This window comes from Zingiber officinale, chromosome 9B (assembly GCF_018446385.1).
Source record: "Zingiber officinale cultivar Zhangliang chromosome 9B, Zo_v1.1, whole genome shotgun sequence".
Lineage (NCBI taxonomy): Eukaryota > Viridiplantae > Streptophyta > Magnoliopsida > Zingiberales > Zingiberaceae > Zingiber > Zingiber officinale.
Genome location: NC_056003.1, coordinates 84,435,617 through 84,454,152, shown reverse-complemented (window position 1 = coordinate 84,454,152; position 18,536 = coordinate 84,435,617). Strand labels below are relative to the sequence as shown.

The following is an 18,536-nucleotide window of genomic DNA, read 5'->3' as shown; positions in this document are numbered from 1 at the left end:
CGTGATGACCCTGGGCAGGGTGCGGCGGGAGCCCTGAGGGCGAGGGTTTCGCCTTTTTTTTTTTTTTTTTTGCCACTCTCTATAAAGCTCGCGCCTTCTCGTGTTCCATTTCCGATCAGCACTGGTCCGCTCTCTCAGCTAGCTTCGACCGACCATGGCTGCTCCTTCCCTCGCCGGCGTGCTGCTACTGCTGCTCTTCCTCCTGCTTTCCCAGCCGGAAGCGGTGGCCGCGGCCAGGCCGCCTTCGGGGCTGCGCCGCCCCGAGCTTCACCCCCGGCTCGTCGACTTCCCGGCGACTGCTCGCCGGCCCTCTTTCAGGACTAGGGACTTGAAGGGCTGCAAGCCGCGGGGATTCCTGCCGCCGCCGTCGGCCCCCAGCCGGTATACCAACTACAACACGCTTGGAGCGACATTGTGCGACCGGAAGGGAGGACGCCACCAGAAGCCGTGACCATCGCTCGCTCGCTCGCCGTACGTGCTTTGTCATAACGGATCGTGTTCGGTGTTTGTAGAAGGAAAGAAACTAAATAATGTGGATGTGTGTGGTTAAACAATCAAAGTAAAGAAAACGTTTTGCATTTAATCTCTCTTTTAAATCGATATATATTTATTTAAAACAAATGAGGAACAAAATAAAATAAAATATTTGGAAGCATTTTAGGAAAATAGCTGCTGATTGCGGTCATTTTAAAGTTTTTCTTTTCTTTATATATAATAATAGGAATAATAATAAACCGCCACGTGCTTCCAACAAAGTGGTCTTAGTAGGGGCAAAACCGTCATTTCATGGCCTAACCGACGTCCAAATAGTGCGGCGCCACATTGAAGAGGAGGAGGAGATCGGGAGATCAGATCATCTTCCTCGAAGAAGGAAAAGCTACGATTTTTCGCCCGTTCGATCTACCGCTGGAACGAATCTAAAAGAAACTTGGCGACCATGACTATCTTGGGCTGCTTCTGCTTTTCCCTCACACTCTCACTGTCCCACCTCGCACCGCCAGGAGGGGAGAGAGGGGGGAGAAGCGATCGGGGGGAGGGAGGAGAAGACGGCGGCGAGGAGCTTCCTGAAAGAGGTATTTAGTTAGGGAATGGAGACAGAAGATCCCCCGGAGCTCGCGCCGCGAGAGGGAGGGATGTCGCAGGCAGAGACGGTGGAGGAAGAAGGAGAAAAGGATTTGGCAGATCAAGTTCGTCTTCTCTCCCTCACCTATTTCGATCTCTTTTCTTTCCGATTCTTCTTGGAGTTGATTGATTCCCGAGAACGATTGTTGCGTGGATTACAAAGCTTGTGGATCTCTTTGCTTGCCCTAGTGTTAATTTTTGCATTTTAGATTCGGAATGCGGGATTTGTTTCTTTATTTGGTAGGAGGACTCTGCTTTTTGTCGAAGGCGCGAAAAAGAGTAGACTTTGCTAGCATTCAGGGAAGAATACGGAAGAGAGATTTAGGGTTTTATGGAGATTTGATATTTGCAATGTTCTTGGAGATTTCTTCGAGTTGTCCCTGCCTTATTTTTGTGTTTGTATTATGATATTGTAGTTGAAATCAACCAATGTAGTAGATTTTTTTCCCAAAATGATTCTAGTGTTTGGAATTGCAGTAGAGTTGGTATCTATGATATTTATCTCTTCAATTGAGCAGGTTAGCCTTGGTTCAACCAAGCTCTAAAAAAAATGAAAGAGCCCAACTCTAAGCATCAAAATGTATATCCCATTATATTTGAGTTCTCTTAATAAGTAATCTGATCTCACATAGCCTATTATACATCTAAGGTATTTTTTGTTCAGGCATCCATTTTTCCCTTAATATTTTTACTTATCCAGTTATACAACTTCCCACTTGTTACAACTATCACATAAGGTTCCAAAATGAAGTGTGATTGTGAACTTTAGATGCTGAACAATTTCCCACTTTTTCTCTTTTTCAGACAAAGAAATGCCAAGCTTTAGATGAGGTTTATAATTTCAATTATAAGATATGTTCTAGCATGCTTTACCCATACAGAATCAAAATGCGAATGAGGGAAAAGATGATCCTGAATTGTTGCCTTTGGGATGGGTTCTGGAGATCAAAACTCAAAATGGTGGAAAATGCAATGGAAAGCAGAAAAAGGTATTTGATTTGGGTTTCATAAATGGTTATATTATTGAATAATTTGATAAAGGTTTTTGATTGCTAATCACTTTTGAAATTATTGCTTGTTGCATGTATCACATTACAAGTTAACACATGGAAATATTTTTATTTGTTCTTTTCACATGGTCGAAAACAATAGGATTAGAAGAATGGAAGGTGATTGGGACATGAATGGTTGTGTTGATTGATGATTCTCTAAAGCTAAGGAAACTTGTACTGATCCAATATTTTTATGAGGAAGTTTATCGAATGAATAGAAATGAAGAGAGTTTGTGTAGCATTCATTCTCATTCTGTTTTTATACTAGTATGCATGTTATTAACAAAGACATAAAAAAACTATATTCTGTTAATCAGAGAATGAAATATGTTTTTATTTCTCACATTATGGGAACAGTGCAATGTCTTATTTTCTGATGTAAGATACTTTTGTCGATTTGCCTTGTACAGGAGCAGGTCTTTAGGTTCATAAATACTGCTGAGTTATTAAAAAGTAAACATCCTTTTGCTTTCTGACTAATTCAATATGATTTATTGTTAACTGATACTTTCAAGCTCAATTATTCCATTAAGATTGTGCATTTATCTATACAACTTTAGATGGTATGCTAATATTAGGAGTAATTTGCACAAGAAAGATTCACCTATGTCTGTTGTGCTTCCAGTACTTTAATGTGATATTAGGATAGCAGGTAGGATAAATTTATATTGTACATAAAATAGGTTGAATTATTTTGTGGTTAGAAAATGCTTTTTTACAGTAACTTAATCACATTTCTCATTCCTCTTGTAGAGCTATTACAATCCATCCATTGGGTCCAGATTTTATTCAAAAAAAAAGTTATTGCAGCATCTTAGTGCTTCAAAGATTTTAATTCCTGCAACCAGAGAGACAAGGAGTACCACTTCAAGCTACAATGAGAAAGCTAGCTCTCCAACCAATCCGGAGAGTACCATCAAAGATGGCACCTTCGACAATGTTTGTGCCTTTTTAAACTTCTATAATAGTCAATATGTTTGCACTGAAGCTGAATTTTCATAGTTACACAGCAAAAGTCTAACTTGCATCATGTTGTAGGTTCTAACTGAATGTGACTCAAAAAGCTTGCCTAAAGGATGGATTACTGAGATCAGAGCGTCTAAACTTGGTAATTTGGAATATAAGGTACTAAATTGAAGTGAATGGCTAATGTGTTCAATCAAATATATTTCCTACTTGGATTGACAGTCAATATTTACTTGAAAATGCTGAAGAGTTCTTTTCACTGTACCATTATTGATCTAGTTTTTGTACTGTGATATTTTCTTCTTCAATTGCTTTTTCCTGTCTCATATTTTCTAATTAGAAGGCAAAGGACTTCCTGAGGTGATGTAATTTCGTTTTTGTTCCTACCTTGTTATTTAATACCATCATCTCATTTATATCTTTGTTTCTATGCTATACCTTTACAGGTTCACATTGATCCAGACAGTGGATATGAGTTTCGGTCCATGAAGGATGCTCATCGATATATACTAACTAGAGATATTAGACAATGTATCCTTAAACCACAAAAAAGAAATACAAAGGAACCACATACTGTAGAGAGGGAGGTAAATGTAAGTTCATTCCATATCTCTTTGACATATATCTGCACCTTAAGTTCATGTAACTTCTACAATGGCATTTTAAACTACACTGCTTTCTACATGGCAATTTGGAGAGAAAAAAAAAAATCGCTATGGAACCCTCTTAGTAGTGAATCATATCAACTGCTGATGTCTAGCTAACTATTTGTATTGTGTGCTACCGTAGGCACACATTTCTTCTCCAATTTGAGTATTCACGTATGAACTATGTGCAGATTTGCTATGAAGCTATTGTCATGGTTAAACTTGGTAATTAGTCACCCAGATTCAGGACTAGCTTATACATATTCCACTTGTTAATTGCTACACCTTTTAGTTTTCAACTAGTTTTAAACAGCCTACAAAAATGGTTAACCATCAACCTGATGTTCTTTTAAGATTACAATCTTTAACCTGATGAGTAAGGTATTAGTAGATCCATTTGGAGTGTTTTGTTGTGTATCATGGTCTCAATCTTTATTCTTTGCAGTTTCCTACATCCAAGAGATTAGAATGGCAAAGCAATGGTACGAAAAGAAGTCTCTTTTCAGATAAAAGTCCTGACTCAGGTGTGAAGATAAATGCAAATATAAACAAATCACTCGATATATCAGGTATTTTAACAGAAGGTTCCTCTCTTGGCCTTGGGGTTTTTTTTGTTTGAACCTGTGAATTAAAGTTGGTTGCCCTAGCATTTGTAAAGGAGAGGAATTCTTCCTTAGAATTAATAGCGAATCTTTTGATAAATTTGTGTGATACTTGTGGTTCAAAGCACCATGTGGTACCAGTCAGCGCGACCAAAATATATTGGTTGGGTGGAATGTAGAACTCATAAAAAAACACGCACTCCAGCTCCAGAATAGCACTTGCTTTTCTCCTACTTTGTGATGGTAAACAATTTTCAAATCTTTTTTTTTTTTTTGTAGATTCCAAAGGTGTTTCTATGGGAATACCTTTGGCTACATGATACTATCTAGCATGCTGCTTAAAGTGAATAGTTTAATAAAAAATTACAAGAGAAAATTAGAGACGACTTGGCTCAACATTTATCATCATATCGACTCACTGTAAAGCTTCAAACATAGTTTGATTTGACGGAGAGAGCTCCGCATGCTGGGAGAGAGATGTCAATTGGTTGAAGATTTTCTAAATTGTTACTGCAGCTTGAACTCTTTATATTGTAAATATGTTAACTATTGAATTTTCTTCTCTTTTATCTTCTTGTTGCAGGTGCAGCAGTAGACTCCACTAACAACACAAGTTTACCATATCCCAAACAATCGGATGGAGAGAATTCAAAGGTAGAGCATTCACCTTCTCTCAGACAATGGAATGAAAACATGCCTGTTTCAGTAAGGTCAGATCCAAAGAAACGAAGGCAATCTCGCCCTAATAAGCGTAGAAGAGCTAACGAGCTGCGGGACACGATCTCAAAGGTTGTCAAGCCAATCAAGAAGCCAATCCGAGCATCCGTTAAACCTGTCAAGAAACCACTCCGAGCATCTAAACGATTGGCTGCACTTAGGGACAATCAAATTACAAATTCTAGTGAAGCTGGAAATTCTCATAGGGCTAAAGCAGATGCTTTCTCTCAGCTACAGGAAAAAACAGCTACTGCTTTGGATCAACCTTATCAATCCAATTCGAGCTTCTACCAACAAAAGAAGATGCAATTTGAAGACCTTGAAGCAGCAAATGAGCTTGAAAGAAACACACATATAGGTGACACATCAACTGTGCAACAGATTCACTTCGGAAGAAGTGGTAATGAAAAGCCTTATGGATCAACATTTTCCAGCCCTTGGTCAGACCCGTGTCTCGAGTTTGCATTCAAGATGCTTACAAGTGACATTCCAGTTTTTGAGGATACTGACAAGGTTCAGGAATATTTTACGCAATTCACCTCTACTAATAATATCTCTACTGAGCCGACTTCGTTCAGTATGAATCCAAGTTCTAGATAGAATTAGTGCCTTATGGAGATGGAGCTGCTACCATAGGTGTAGTCTAATGCCGTGTTGGCAAACTATCTTGCAGTGCTAATCTCCTGTATTTCATGAACTTTGCTGACCATCAAGTAAAACCTTTGTAGTCAGTAATTTATCGACTGTAGTTCAACCATTTCTTGAATTCGGCCGTCTTGTTTGAGCAATGCTCACCTTTGTATAGAAATTGACTGTTGGCTGCCCTTTGGGCGTAGTAACAGTGATTACATTGGAGTATCAATTTTCAGGCCACCTGTTGAAGGTATACATTTTAGATGCCTTACTGTCAGTTATATTTTTTCCAACAACTTAATGTTGTTTCTTGGAAGATTCAAATAATGTGTATTCACAATATTACTAGAAATTATTTCCATTTTGTAATTTAGCATCATGATAATTAGATCAAATTGTGGGCACTTAGTTTTGTTATGATTCTTATCTACTAGAACATTCGAGTGTACACATGTAGACCTACAAAAAAATATTGCATTATAGTGAATACGCAAACATAAATAATCATAAAATAAGTTGCACAAAAAAAGAGCCCTAACATGGGTTGAGCATCCAGGTTTATATGATATATAACGATAAAAGTCAAAAAAGTGGGGAAAAAAATCAAAAATAGCTAGATAGGATCCGACTCAAGAAGCACAGCATGTGGAGTTCTATCTTGAGCGAGGCTTTTCTAGATCTGACTCAGCCAGTGCATCAGCTTCAGTCAATGTATAGTAAGCACTAGTAGTTCTAGCACACAAAAATAGGGTATACAGAGGAATTCACCGAATTCGCTTCCCTCTGATGGGAAATACATCCTTTGTAGCCATTATCATAAGCCAAGAGTTCCAATGGAGCTAATATGGCAAAAGATGATTCACTAGCCCCTAGCGGCCCCAGCATCTCTGTTAATCCATCCTTAGGTCAATACGGAGGAGGTAAATCACCAGTGGCTAATAGTCATTAGTGTAGATGGTCAAGGCATGGGGAAAGGCATGCTTAGACGTCCTAAGTTTCGACCCTAAGATCTCATGTGACAATACCCGATACTTCAACCATCACAACGTCCCAAGCGGGCACGTTCCAATGGAGCTAATGGTGCTATTGCAAGTAAAAATCAGGAAATCCAATCACATTCATGAGGTCAGGGGTTCAGACGCAATAGGGGCTCCCCCATCGAACAACTTTTTGCCAGAATCTCCAAAGACTGGGTGCTTATCTAAATGTGTATGAAGGAATGAAAACTTTCTAGGAAAGAAAATTTACTTTCTTAAATGATTAGAATCAAGTCTTTGCTTGCCCATTTAATGGCCTGTATGTGGCATGCTACTGCTTCGTTTGGATTGAATCATCTATTTAGGTTATATATCTCAATCTAAATCCTACCTAATTTGTATGAGAGTATTTTAAACTGTAAAATTTGTAATTGAAAGGGATCGCTCAACAATATCTTTAGTAAGAAATAAAGACCAAGGAACTTAATGGACTACCGACTGTAAAATTTGTATGTCTGTCGAACTTCTAGATAAATGATTGCACGGGACAACAATGGCAATATTTTTTAGTATAAAGGAAGAAAGTAGAGCAAATACTTGCAAATCAATGACTTAATTCAAATGGAAACAGCAAAAGCTGCTACATACATAAAGAATAAATTATCAATATCAAAAAGGTTTACATCAGTAAGGGAACATTACCTGTGATCCAGATATCCAGCTCTTATGATCCGACTAATCCTGTAAGTTATCATCTGACTAATTCTAGAAGTGACTGGCTTATCCCATAAAACTTTTCCACCAACCACCTGAGTAAATCGGGGAACGAAGATGGGTCTTGGCGGACTGTCCAACGTCACAACTTTTTCAAACTCCTTAGGTGTAATGTGCGCTGGGTGAGATTTGAATCCTTGTTGCATAGGGAGTTCGTCTCACCTCTTACCATCGCACCATAGCCCCGGGGACAAAAAATAAGCCTATTGAACATTATATAAAGAAGGGGATGTGATCATCAAACTTCATGAAATGTATCAGGCTGATGTAATGTCTCATAACATTGACAATTATGTACCTCCTGTATAGTATACCGAAAACCCGTAGAACATTTGGATTAAATAAATTCCTGCCGATATGGTGCAGCTGACCTATGACCAAGAACAAACAAACGAAACCTACCAGCAAATGCAAAATTCTGTCTGCTAAGCCAATTAGAATTGTGAATTATATCACTCCAGGCAATGGAGATAGTTAGCGACCCTTGACGGCATAGTCTTGCCCTTAAAAAGTAACTTTACATCCAAAGAAGTAGATTCATCCTCGAGCAGCTTGCTTACTGCTTTCTTCATTAGACCCAAGGCCTTAGGACTATTACTAGGAAAGTTATCCTTTTCAAGAACTTCCTTTAAAAGCTGAAAAGCCTTAACTGAATTGCCTTTGGCAACTAAAGAATTTATCAGCAACAAATAAACAAAGTGGTCTAGCTCAAACTCCTCCTTCATCTCATTAAAATAGACAATAGCAACATCTGGCCTACCACACTTACAAAGACCATGTATAAGAGCAGTGTATATGATCTGATTTGGAGCACATCCCTTTTCTCGCATTTCATTCCACAACATAAGAGCATCTTCATATCTTCCTTCACTGCACAACCCATCAACTAAGCTTGTGTAAGTAACTACAGTGGGCGGCCTATCTTGAGCTATCATTTTTCTGAAGCAAGCAAGAGCCTTGTCAATATCCTTGGCCTTGCACCAACCATCGATTAGAAGGTTGTATGTCACATGAGAAGGAACAAGTTCCTTCTTCAACATCTCTTCATATATCTCTAATGCCTCGTGCCATCTACCTGCTTTGAAAAAACCACTGATTAGAATATTATGTGCAACCACATCTGGAAGATACCACTTTGATGATATATCATGGAAGAGCTGCAAAGCTTTGTCGACCTCTCCAGATTTACACAATCCATCAATAACTGCAGAATAAGACACCATATCAGGAATATAACCTAGAGCAGTCATCTCATCCAAAAATCCAGCAGCTTCTGATACTTTTCCTTTTTCACAAAGTTGCTGCACCATTAATGTAGAATGTTTTATCCATGGCACATGGTGATACTGCCGCATCACCCTTAGTAAGTCAAGTGCAGGAGGCAAATCCCCCCTCTTACAAATGCAATACAATATTGAGTTATAGGTGAATTCTGTGGCCAAAAAGCCACTCTCCTCCATTCTTTTCAAAAGTTCATAGCTCTCCTCCAATCTGTCCACATTACATAGCTCATGTATAAGATTATTATACATTAAAAGTGTTCCTTTGCACCCAATTCCTATCATATTGTTTAAGAGAATCAAGGCCGTATCTAGATTTTTGGCTTTGCATAAACCACAAACCACGATGCTGTAGGAATCAGCATTTGGGCAAACAGGTTGGTTTATTCTAAACAATTGATCACTGACAGTTTCAGTCGAGCAGTTGATTTCATCATCGGTGTCCAACTCTGGGACAGACAGTCCTTTAGAAATCAGCATCATACAGAGTAGCTTACATGCTCTGTTTATCTCACCATGTTTAATGAGCTCATCAAGAACAGTGTTATAGTGAAAGACCATATTACACAAGTTTAAATCTTCACCTTCTTCCAATAACTGGCATGCAGAGGAAAACTCTTTTTCTCTAAGCAAACCCGAGATCATCAATTTGAGTAAATGAACGTCTGGGGAGATTCCATTCTCTTTCATCTCCACATACACATTTCGAGCCATTCCAAGATTCCTCTCCTTGAGAAGCCCCTCAATCAAAGAGCTATAGAGTGGAAGATCCCCATTATAACCTGAACGTTTCATCTTATCAAACATCTCGAGTGCCTTATTTGGTTTCCCTTGCTTTGAAAGTCCATGTATCAATACACTAAAGGTTTTCTCATTCGGTGCCATCTTCATGCGTTCCATGTGTTCGACCATTTCAGAGACTTGATCGACCATTCCCCACTTGCAAAAAGTGATAATAAGGACCGTGAGAACGTGCCTGTCTACCCAGCCTTTAGCCTTCATCTTATTGAAGATGTCCCACACTTCTTCCAACTTTCCAGCACGGCAGTATGACTGCAAAATGGCAGTAAATGTGTACTTGTCCGGCTCCAGTCTCCGAGCGACCACCATCTCCTCAAATTTCGATTCCACTTCGTCCACTGAGCGTGAATTGACCAACACCTCGAGCAAGCAATTGTAGGTGTAAGAATTGGGAACGCAATGAAGAATACTGGCGCGATCAAATACAAGTAGGGCCTCATCAACCAAACCTTGGCTACCAAGGCAGCGAATCAAGAACCCTAACGCACCTGGCGTCATGGGACACCGCTCATCGAGCACCTGGGCGACCAGCTCCTTAAGCTGGACGAACCTGCGGGCGCGGCAGAGGACAGAGGCCATCGCGTTGTAGGTGTAGCAGGTGTGGCGGAACCCATGCTGCGCCGAGGCCCACCGGAAGAACTCATGCGCCGAGCGCCAGCCCGCGAGGCCCTTGATGACGACCTCGGCGGCGGATGGTACGAGGTGCCGGCCGAGGGAGTGGAATTTCTCCTCGTTGCGGAGGCCAGGCGGCTTGGAGAATAGGTCGAGTAGGTGGTGGACGAGGTAATCGGAGGAGAGGGGAGCGTCGATAGGGGAAGGCGCAGTATGGAGGCCGCCGGTAGGGTTAAAGTTGAGCAGGGGATGCAGTTTGCAAGATCTGGATTTGGAGAAGAAGAAGCCGACCGCCGCCATCGATCGCACGGTCATCGCGCGGCGGAGATGGAGCCGCATTTTGAACTCCGAGAACTCACCAGAACTCGCCCAAGCAAATGTTGGACGAAGTAGGACTCGATGCGATTTTAATTAATACGCGCAAGATTTATCGTCCTTTTCAAAAAAAAACACCTTCAAGTTCTATTAATCTCAAGAGAATCCTAATATTTCTAATAATATCGGGAGACATGACATCTTAAAGTTTAAGAAAGTTTTAACTTTACATCAATCTCAATAAAGACGATAATTTATTGTAGATTATTAAATTTTATTCCCTACTATATCATTATTAATATTTAAATATTTTTTCCATTTTATTTTTTAATCTTACTCTTGTCTTTCAAAATTTTTTCTCAATAACTATTATTTTATTATTGATAATAAATCTTTTTTAATCTTTCAAGGTGCACATTTATCATAATTTTCTCAATAACTTTTTATTCAGTATTTTCATTCAAATTCAAGAAAAGTAAAAGATAAAAAAGACTTTAGCACTGCAAAATTGTATACAGAACAAAATTTTCCGTAGAAGTTGGGTATTGAATCTCAATCTTCGATACACATCGCGCACACCATTGAAATACATAGTTCAAGAGTGTTGATATATCTAATCAACTACAAAAGGAACTTCGAGAGCGATCATGTCTGACCCAGTTCATGGTCATCATCGTCATCGCTATTACTCTCATCTTCTCCATACAACATCTCATCGATCTCTTCGTCTTCGTTGTTTTCATCATCGAAACCAACATCTTCATCATCGTCGCTCAGCATTTTGCCACCTTCGCCGAGGTGCTCATCCATTGATACTTTCTTACCGATTTTATCGATCTGAAAAGGAACCAACCATTTTTGAAGTGCATAACAAATTTATAGTTCAGAAAATTGGAAGTGAACGATACCTGAGTCATGATTAGTCGAATTCTACCGGATAGCTTCAGTAAATGATTGATGGACGCACATCTTAACCTTATCATCTGCCGTAAAAGAAGACGATGCAATGATCAGACGACTCAAAATGGTTACTGTTTTCTCAAATAAACACAAACAAGGAATGTACATTTTTAGATGCCTTTTGCAGACCATCTAGCATTCCAGCTGATGAATCTTTACTTGCAACAAACTGACCATGCATGAGCAGAATATAATATATCCATTGAAGAACATTCTTTAAACCAGGTGTTCTGTCAAAGAAAAAGATTTCATCATCACAATTATCTTTATCAAACCATGTTTATCTCAACTATCTAAGATCTACTATATAAAGGCTATCCATCTATTGAATTTTATATAAGATTATATCATTAATAACTATTTTAAGTTATTAAATCATTTTGATTATATTAACTATAATGTTTAGCCGACCCCAGTCCGGAGTGGGATAAAGATTAGTTGTTATTATTGTAACTATAATGTTTTCTTTTATCTTGATCTTCTTCCACCTCTTCCCAGTTCCACTCTGATTGATTAAGTTGTTTTAAATATGCAATTGTTAAATCAGATAACACCGTGAATCTCAAGTCAAATCCAGTATCATCATTGTACGACTAGACAAGTGAAAATCTAAACAAAATATTGAAATATTGTTCCTGGATTGACTTTAACACAGTGGCAAAAACCAAATTTGCTAATAGTTGCTATTATAGTTCCCTAGCATAAGCTATTTTTATCACTTGGCAACAACTGCAAAGTGTTCTAGTAAATCAATGAGACTGGGATCTTGTTAAAAAAAAACCTCTTCATATGCCGTGACACAAGAATACACATCAAGGTAAGAGCATAGTTTCAAGTGTGCTGAAAAGTAAATTCTTATAGTATTTGTTTTGCTTAAAATTCATGCGCAAACAGTAAAAACATAACTGAAGATCCCTACAGTCGGAACAAATCTAACCAATTTTCCATGGGGCAACTGAAATTTGGTCAATAATCTCACAGAAATGGTAGAATCACATTTTTCAAAACAAAGCCCCAACTGCAAGCATCATTAGTTCAAACAAAAAAAAAACCTTGAGTACCTTTTCCTCCAAGCAGAAATAAGGTCTTCAAGGAAATTGTAAGCATCAGCAGAGTTCATGGACGAGACGTGCAGCCTTATCTACTCATAGCACAAACTAGTCAGTTGTTACATCTAGAGAATCTCAATTTACATGTTTATTTATTTAACTTAAATTGGAACCTAAACTTCCACCGGTAACAATGAAAAGGAATTACAAAAAAAAATATACTGTCTACCCATTAGAGACACAACAGACCTTCCTTGAAGAAATTTTTGCATCACTTGATATCATGTCGCCACTGTAGAGATCTAGAGAAGTACTAGTAGGACTACTTGGATCACTTGCTTCCTTGGAACAATCATTGTCACTGATAAATCCCAGTTCTCTCAGCTTATCTTCTAAGCATATTGTATCTTTCTCCATTCTTTGCAGGACAACTGCACCAGTGAACATTTTTAAACTCGAAGATGGCAATGAAAAAATTAAGTTGTCAAACTCCAAAGTCAACAAACTTTTGAGTTTGATCAAGATATATGAAGAGCACATTTCATTCCAAGTTCAGAAAATGCTAACAGAATCACAACTTCATCCATGCAATTAATATCAGTATCAAAATTATTAATATGTTTCTATAGAAATGCGTAGAAATTTATTTTAAATATATTTCTAATAGATCAACAACATGAACTTAAAATCAAACATCATTATCAGAAAGTCTCTTTATTGTTAGATATAGCCATATAATGGAACAACCTATTCTTAGCGCATTTGATCAGTTCCTCAGCTAGCTATTTCACAAGCATTGATGCACAACTAGACAACTGATTCTATTAGACTCTACCTGCCACTATCTCAAGCATAACAAATTTGTTATAATTATTTTATCTGAGCATTTTCAGAAGATTTCTAAGTTTGTATGGAAACACAACATAGTTAAGCAAAAATCATCCATTTCATCTCACAGTTTATGGGATCAAAATCAAATGTTCTAAGAATAATCTATACATTAAAAAAGGATAAACTGTACCTCTTCTATCAGTTGATTGTTTTTTCACTTCCTTGATTATTGGATCAGTTATAGCATCCTCAATATCTGCAGTCGATTTTGCCATAGAATGCTTTCTCTTCTTATCATGCGTATGTAGCTTTGGAATTGGAAGAACAGCATGTTCTGCATTTGTTCGATCTAGTGCAGTAACTGTTCCTACAACACAAAAATAAGACACCTGTGAAGACATAAAAGTAGGAAGTAGATAGTAGTAATTATCAAATCAAAGTAGGGTTGCACTATGTAACTATAGGCTGCAAAAAATAGTCCTTGTCCAAATTTCAAGTATTTAACAACACAAACCACTTACTCGAAGCTAAATATTTTTTTGTTTTGTAAATCGTACCTTTCATGCTCCTCATTTGTGGCTTCTGAGGATGAGGAAAGCTGTCAATTGGCAAAAGAATACCACCTTTGGAGTCATCTAATTTAATGTCTGTTCCATAATGTACCAACAGTTTCTGAAATGAAGGCTTAACTAGTGAACCATAAGCAAGGAAAACATGTCCTGAAGCAGCTTTAGCTGAATCTAGAAGTTTTGCTCCATATATGCCCAAATCATTTATCTTTGGCTCCATAAAAACTGAGATCTTTGTGGGCTGACTATGGCGCAATTCTTCAAGGTTACTTCCATACCAAAAATAACCCATGCCAACTTCAGAAATGGCCAGAACAGAAAACCCCTCTCCAAACTTTTCATCCTTTTGTACATCTTTACCGTCCAGAAAAACAGCTGGATGCTCCATTGAGAGAATACAACTAGCAGATTGCTTTTTGTCTCCGCCTACTTTCCAAATGGCAATATGTCTCTCACCAACTCCAGATGTCATGATATATTGCCCATCTTGACTGAAAATCATGCACCGAACAGCCACCTGAATAACTTCTTAGTGTTTAGCTAAGTAAATTCAAGTGGTAATGAACTGATGAATGAAAAAAAGATAGAGGACATGATGTAAAAGAAGGAAGAGAGTGTTGCAAGTATATAAATAACATACTGGGTGTCCAGAAAACTTTTGTAGTTTCTTGTTATCAGAACAACCAAAAGTCTTCAGCTGTCCAGATGCAGTGGCCAATATTTTACCATCTGATGAGATTATAAATTCATCCATATAAATATCAATCGCCGATGATTGAAGTTTATAAAAAAAACATGTGCATTTTAAAAAAGCCATTAACATTTAGATGTATTAGATATGGACTATAAAAAATATTTGCTGAAAGAAAATTCAAATGACTGCCGATACCTGAAAAGAATTGTGTCAACAACTATCTTAGTAATGAATACATGCATGATGCATCCACATGCGTCCACCACATATTGCATATGCACGGTAGGGTTATCAAACAACAGGCTGAAATGCTGTATGCATACACTTTTTGAAAGATTGTCATCAACTATCACAAGTCTTAACTAAATGTAGAAGCTAACACAAGCACTAAATAAAACGTGGGATTTTGCCCATGATATTGCTACAAGTCAACATTTTAAAACAAAGTTATCTGCTAGAACTAGGAAAGAATTAAAAAAATAGGCAAAATGCAGTATTGGCATGATATATGTCAACAGAAAGATAAAAAAAAAATAAACACAAAAGCTAATATGTGAATCATCTAAACCAATCAAAGCATATCTATGAAGACAAATAAGCTAATTGATAAAAAAAAATAGTTTCTTTTGGCATAAAAATTTCTTGCCACTAAAAAAAATAACAGATTTGATCTTTTATTGGTCCAAATTGCAAGAATCCTCATTAGTTAGAATACCATAATATATTGTTTCTATATGTAGTTCTGATACACAAAAATAAATATCTGTAGTTCAAGAAAAAAAGTTAAATACAGAACTGAAACAAAGTTAAATTCACTATTAAAACAAAGATATCAAGGAGAAAAAATTTGTCTCATAATTAAACATTACCAGCAGAAACAGCCATAGAAGAAATTGATTTAGTAAATGCCCTAAATTTTCCTATCAAGCTCCCCTTCGCTGCATCAATCTCACAAACCATACCATCAACACCCGTTGTGTACACAGATCGATGAAACTCAGAAAAACAAACAGCATTCACACCCCTGCCAATGATTAGCTGGAATCATAACAAAATAAAGAAAAACATTACAGAAGCAATTGAAAGAACAAAAGTTAAACCATTACATGCAAATACGAACAGGCTTATAGATTATAATCATAACAAGGGGAAATAACTTAAAGGAGCATTCCTAATCTTCCAACTTTTAACTTATTCAACCCATCAAAAACTGAGATAATTAAAAATTATTCAGTGTGAAAGAATGATAAAAAAAAGAATCTTGGTGGAACGCTCAAGTTAAACATCAGTTCTCATATTTCATAATGGCTATATTCTATGATGTATAGTGAACATTTAAAGATTAGCAGTGATATAATTATTCCCCATATCTAAGGATTTACGCATGAGAATTAAAAACAAATTAAGTGATAGTGACAAAGAATAGAACCCTTCAAATTGTTCAATAAAGTACCATGAAAACATGAAGATGAAATATCTAAAAATATAATATTCATATGCAGAGTTAGATACAGTGCAAGAATGTGTACAAGCTTATTCTGAAATGCCAAGCTTAAATGTACAGATATTTGCGCCTCATGATCATGGTTAAAAGAGAAGTCAGCAATTAAGCATCCAATGATAAGCCCAGGACAAAATACAGCTATATAGAAAAGACATGCTGAAAAATGGTACTTTGTCCTTGTACCTAAGATCTATAATAAATGTCACCAAAAGTCTAAATAATGAATGTCAAAGCATTAACAGTTATTGATCATATATCAATGAAAGAATTGTTCAGTACTAGCACCACCGACTTTGTTCACTATTTTTCTTTCCCTAAAAAAACAATTAGTTTACCACAATATAGGCACATTTCAAGTCAAAGTATAATCCTCAAAGAGATTCGCACCCAGGATGACAGTCACTAATTTTCCACTTCAATTGTCCAGCAGATACATCCAGCGCTAGAACATCGCCGTTCCCAGTTCCCAACACCAAGAGGGAGCTTCCTGATTTTCTTTTCTTCTAAAAGGCATATAAGAAAAGCAATTTTCAACATAAGTTGTTTTGTCCTGGTTAACGGATGATGAGCAGAAATATCTAAAATAAAACCTTTCTTTCAAGTGGAACCCATTTCATGCAGGTATAGTCAAGCGAAAGGTGCCCACTTTTAGGCTGAGACAAAAGGCTTGATGCATCAGAAGGCGATAAATCTGAAAACTCCGTCTGCAACTGACCTTTTATGGTGTCCCATATCTAACAGTGAACACAATCAAAGAATATAAGCACAAAAACATAACCTGTTAACAAAACCATGAAACTAAACAGGTAATGACAGAGTAGATGAGGACCTTAATACGACCGTCACCCGAAGAAATGGCGAAGAACTCTGAAGAGGGGCTGAAGGCCGCTAGGAGACCTCTGACGTCATGAAAGTTGATAGCCATCTTGAAATGGTAGGGAGTAAGATGGGATAAAGATTAAAGAAGAAGCTCCCAACTGAGAGAACAAAAGGTGGTTTCTAAACCTCGTTAGAACCCTATGTATCAGTTTTTTTTGTGAGAAAAACATAATTAATAAAAAAAAAATTACACAAAGATATCAATATCATGCTACAATATACAAATAAGTTACAAGCTAACACTACTGAAAAAGTTGTGTATGCTATGACTATGTGTTCTTTCACATGCCACATACATGCCATTTTAAATTAGAGAATATTAAAACCAAATTAATATATTGAAATTTTAAAAAAAACATTCATGTAAACATGCTTGGGTGTTTTGAATGTGTACAATATTCTAAAAAGTGTTGTAGGCGGACACATAGCTGAAATTGAAAAGGGGCCCCTTTGCCTAGGGATTATATAGTTGGCATTAAATTGGATGAGAAATCGATCAGGAAAAGCTCCAAGTCAGTGGATCACTAGTCGACACAGTGTGCTAATTGGTCTACTTGCATATCAAATTGTATCGCTATTTCGATGAGCTTCCATTTATTGACAAGCTTTCATGTCTTTAACAACACATATAAATCAATAAAACGGGACAAAAGAAAGAAAAAAAAATCTCCATTGGATAAAACTTTGACCAAATGAAAGAGTGGCTCTTAAGTCGATATCCAAAGCAATATTGAACTTGTCAGATTCCAAAGTGAAATGAACATCCATTAGAAAAACAAAAAAAAACAAAGATTTTATGTTTCTTCTTTTAGGCTTTGAAAAAAATTATATACCTACAGAGTATGGTACCAGTAGGTAGGACAGGAGAAGACAACAGTCACGGCACCTTGTCCTCTCCGGCCTTCTTGTAGAGAAGAGTGTGCTCAGGAGAAGACAGGACAGCAGGAGAAGAGTGCGGCGAGAGATCCGTGTGCCGTGTGGACTGCGAACCGGATAGAACCGTATAGATTAGAATATCTCACCAGGGTGCAGGGGATAGCGGTCGCCGGTCGGCTGTAGGCGGTCGGCAGCCGGAGCTGTAAAAGTGTCGAAACTGCGGCGTCCCAGCGTCTTGGTGATGGCGAGAAGGAGGGAGGGGATCGATAACGGGTTCTTTAGGTTAGTGTTTTTATTTAGTCAATTTTTAAAATCATTGTAACATTTATTTGTTATTTAGAAGATATTTTAAAAATTATAAATAAAATAATTAAAAACATTTATATATACTAACATTTAAGTCAGGATCTGGAGGTTTTTAATAGTGTTAAAATAACCTTTTAATATTTTTATTTAAAAATACATTTTAACATTTACTTGTTATTTTTTAAGGACAAAAACCAAAAGGCCCATCAAATTTTATAAATAAGCAAAAGACATTTTTTTTTAAAATAATAATAATAATAATAAATGTACGTCCTCCAGATAAATTTAAAATTTTTATTACATAGAAATTATCCAATAACTATTATAATATGTGTAAATTATCTTGTAGTTATTATAATATATTTAGTAT

General features: G+C 37.2%; 3 protein-coding genes across 10 annotated transcripts; 1 reads left to right on the top strand and 2 right to left on the bottom strand.

Annotated features, from left to right (window-relative positions):
* Positions 1 to 981: 981 nt before the first annotated feature.
* Positions 982 to 5,872, top strand: LOC122022578. Of its 2 annotated transcripts, none has more exons than XM_042580610.1 (7): positions 982 to 1,187; positions 2,004 to 2,111; positions 2,928 to 3,113; positions 3,213 to 3,299; positions 3,587 to 3,727; positions 4,233 to 4,356; positions 4,973 to 5,872. In XM_042580610.1, exons 1-7 carry the CDS (start codon positions 1,089 to 1,091, stop codon positions 5,704 to 5,706), a joined length of 1,479 nt encoding a protein of 492 aa, XP_042436544.1. In that variant the 5' UTR covers positions 982 to 1,088; the 3' UTR covers positions 5,707 to 5,872. The 2 variants fall into 2 exon arrangements, with proteins under 2 accessions (XP_042436544.1, XP_042436543.1); XM_042580609.1 differs by having other exon boundaries at positions 983 to 1,187; positions 3,587 to 3,733.
* LOC122022577 (putative pentatricopeptide repeat-containing protein At5g08310, mitochondrial) lies at positions 5,238 to 10,563 on the bottom strand. The gene is made up of 3 exons (XM_042580608.1): positions 7,789 to 10,563; positions 7,419 to 7,693; positions 5,238 to 5,980 (listed from the first exon to the last, which is right to left on the bottom strand). Exon 1 carries the CDS (start codon positions 10,520 to 10,522, stop codon positions 7,943 to 7,945), a length of 2,580 nt encoding a protein of 859 aa, XP_042436542.1. The 5' UTR covers positions 10,523 to 10,563; the 3' UTR covers positions 5,238 to 5,980; positions 7,419 to 7,693; positions 7,789 to 7,942.
* A 411-nt stretch (positions 10,564 to 10,974) lies between these two features.
* Positions 10,975 to 18,141, bottom strand: LOC122024076 (WD repeat-containing protein 43-like). 7 transcript variants are annotated; one of them, XM_042582610.1, is made up of 13 exons: positions 17,818 to 18,141; positions 16,935 to 17,082; positions 16,696 to 16,839; positions 16,493 to 16,608; positions 15,471 to 15,625; positions 14,548 to 14,636; positions 13,896 to 14,424; positions 13,529 to 13,705; positions 12,757 to 12,938; positions 12,520 to 12,599; positions 11,565 to 11,688; positions 11,407 to 11,481; positions 10,975 to 11,335 (listed from the first exon to the last, which is right to left on the bottom strand). In XM_042582610.1, the coding sequence occupies exons 2-13, from the start codon at positions 17,028 to 17,030 to the stop codon at positions 11,144 to 11,146; spliced, it is 1,959 nt and encodes a 652-aa protein (XP_042438544.1). In that variant the 5' UTR covers positions 17,031 to 17,082; positions 17,818 to 18,141; the 3' UTR covers positions 10,975 to 11,143. The 7 variants fall into 7 exon arrangements, with proteins under 7 accessions (XP_042438544.1, XP_042438549.1, XP_042438548.1 ...); XM_042582615.1 differs by having other exon boundaries at positions 13,529 to 13,699; XM_042582614.1 differs by having other exon boundaries at positions 16,935 to 17,030.
* Positions 18,142 to 18,536: the final 395 nt, after the last annotated feature.

Coding starts and splice junctions, on each gene's coding strand:
- LOC122024076 (XM_042582610.1), bottom strand. CDS start 17,030: ATGGCTATCAACTTTCATGACGTCAGAGGTCTCCTAGCGGCCTTCAGC. Junction 16,840..16,934: donor CGGGTGACGGTCGTATTAAG/GTCCTCATCTAC, acceptor GTTCACTGTTAG/ATATGGGACACCATAAAAGG. Junction 11,689..12,519: donor ATTTCTGCTTGGAGGAAAAG/GTACTCAAGGTT, acceptor TTTCTTTGACAG/AACACCTGGTTTAAAGAATG.
- LOC122022577 (XM_042580608.1), bottom strand. CDS start 10,522: ATGCGGCTCCATCTCCGCCGCGCGATGACCGTGCGATCGATGGCGGCG.
- LOC122022578 (XM_042580609.1), top strand. CDS start 1,089: ATGGAGACAGAAGATCCCCCGGAGCTCGCGCCGCGAGAGGGAGGGATG. Junction 2,112..2,927: donor GCAATGGAAAGCAGAAAAAG/GTATTTGATTTG, acceptor TTCCTCTTGTAG/AGCTATTACAATCCATCCAT. Junction 3,300..3,586: donor TTGGTAATTTGGAATATAAG/GTACTAAATTGA, acceptor ATACCTTTACAG/GTTCACATTGATCCAGACAG.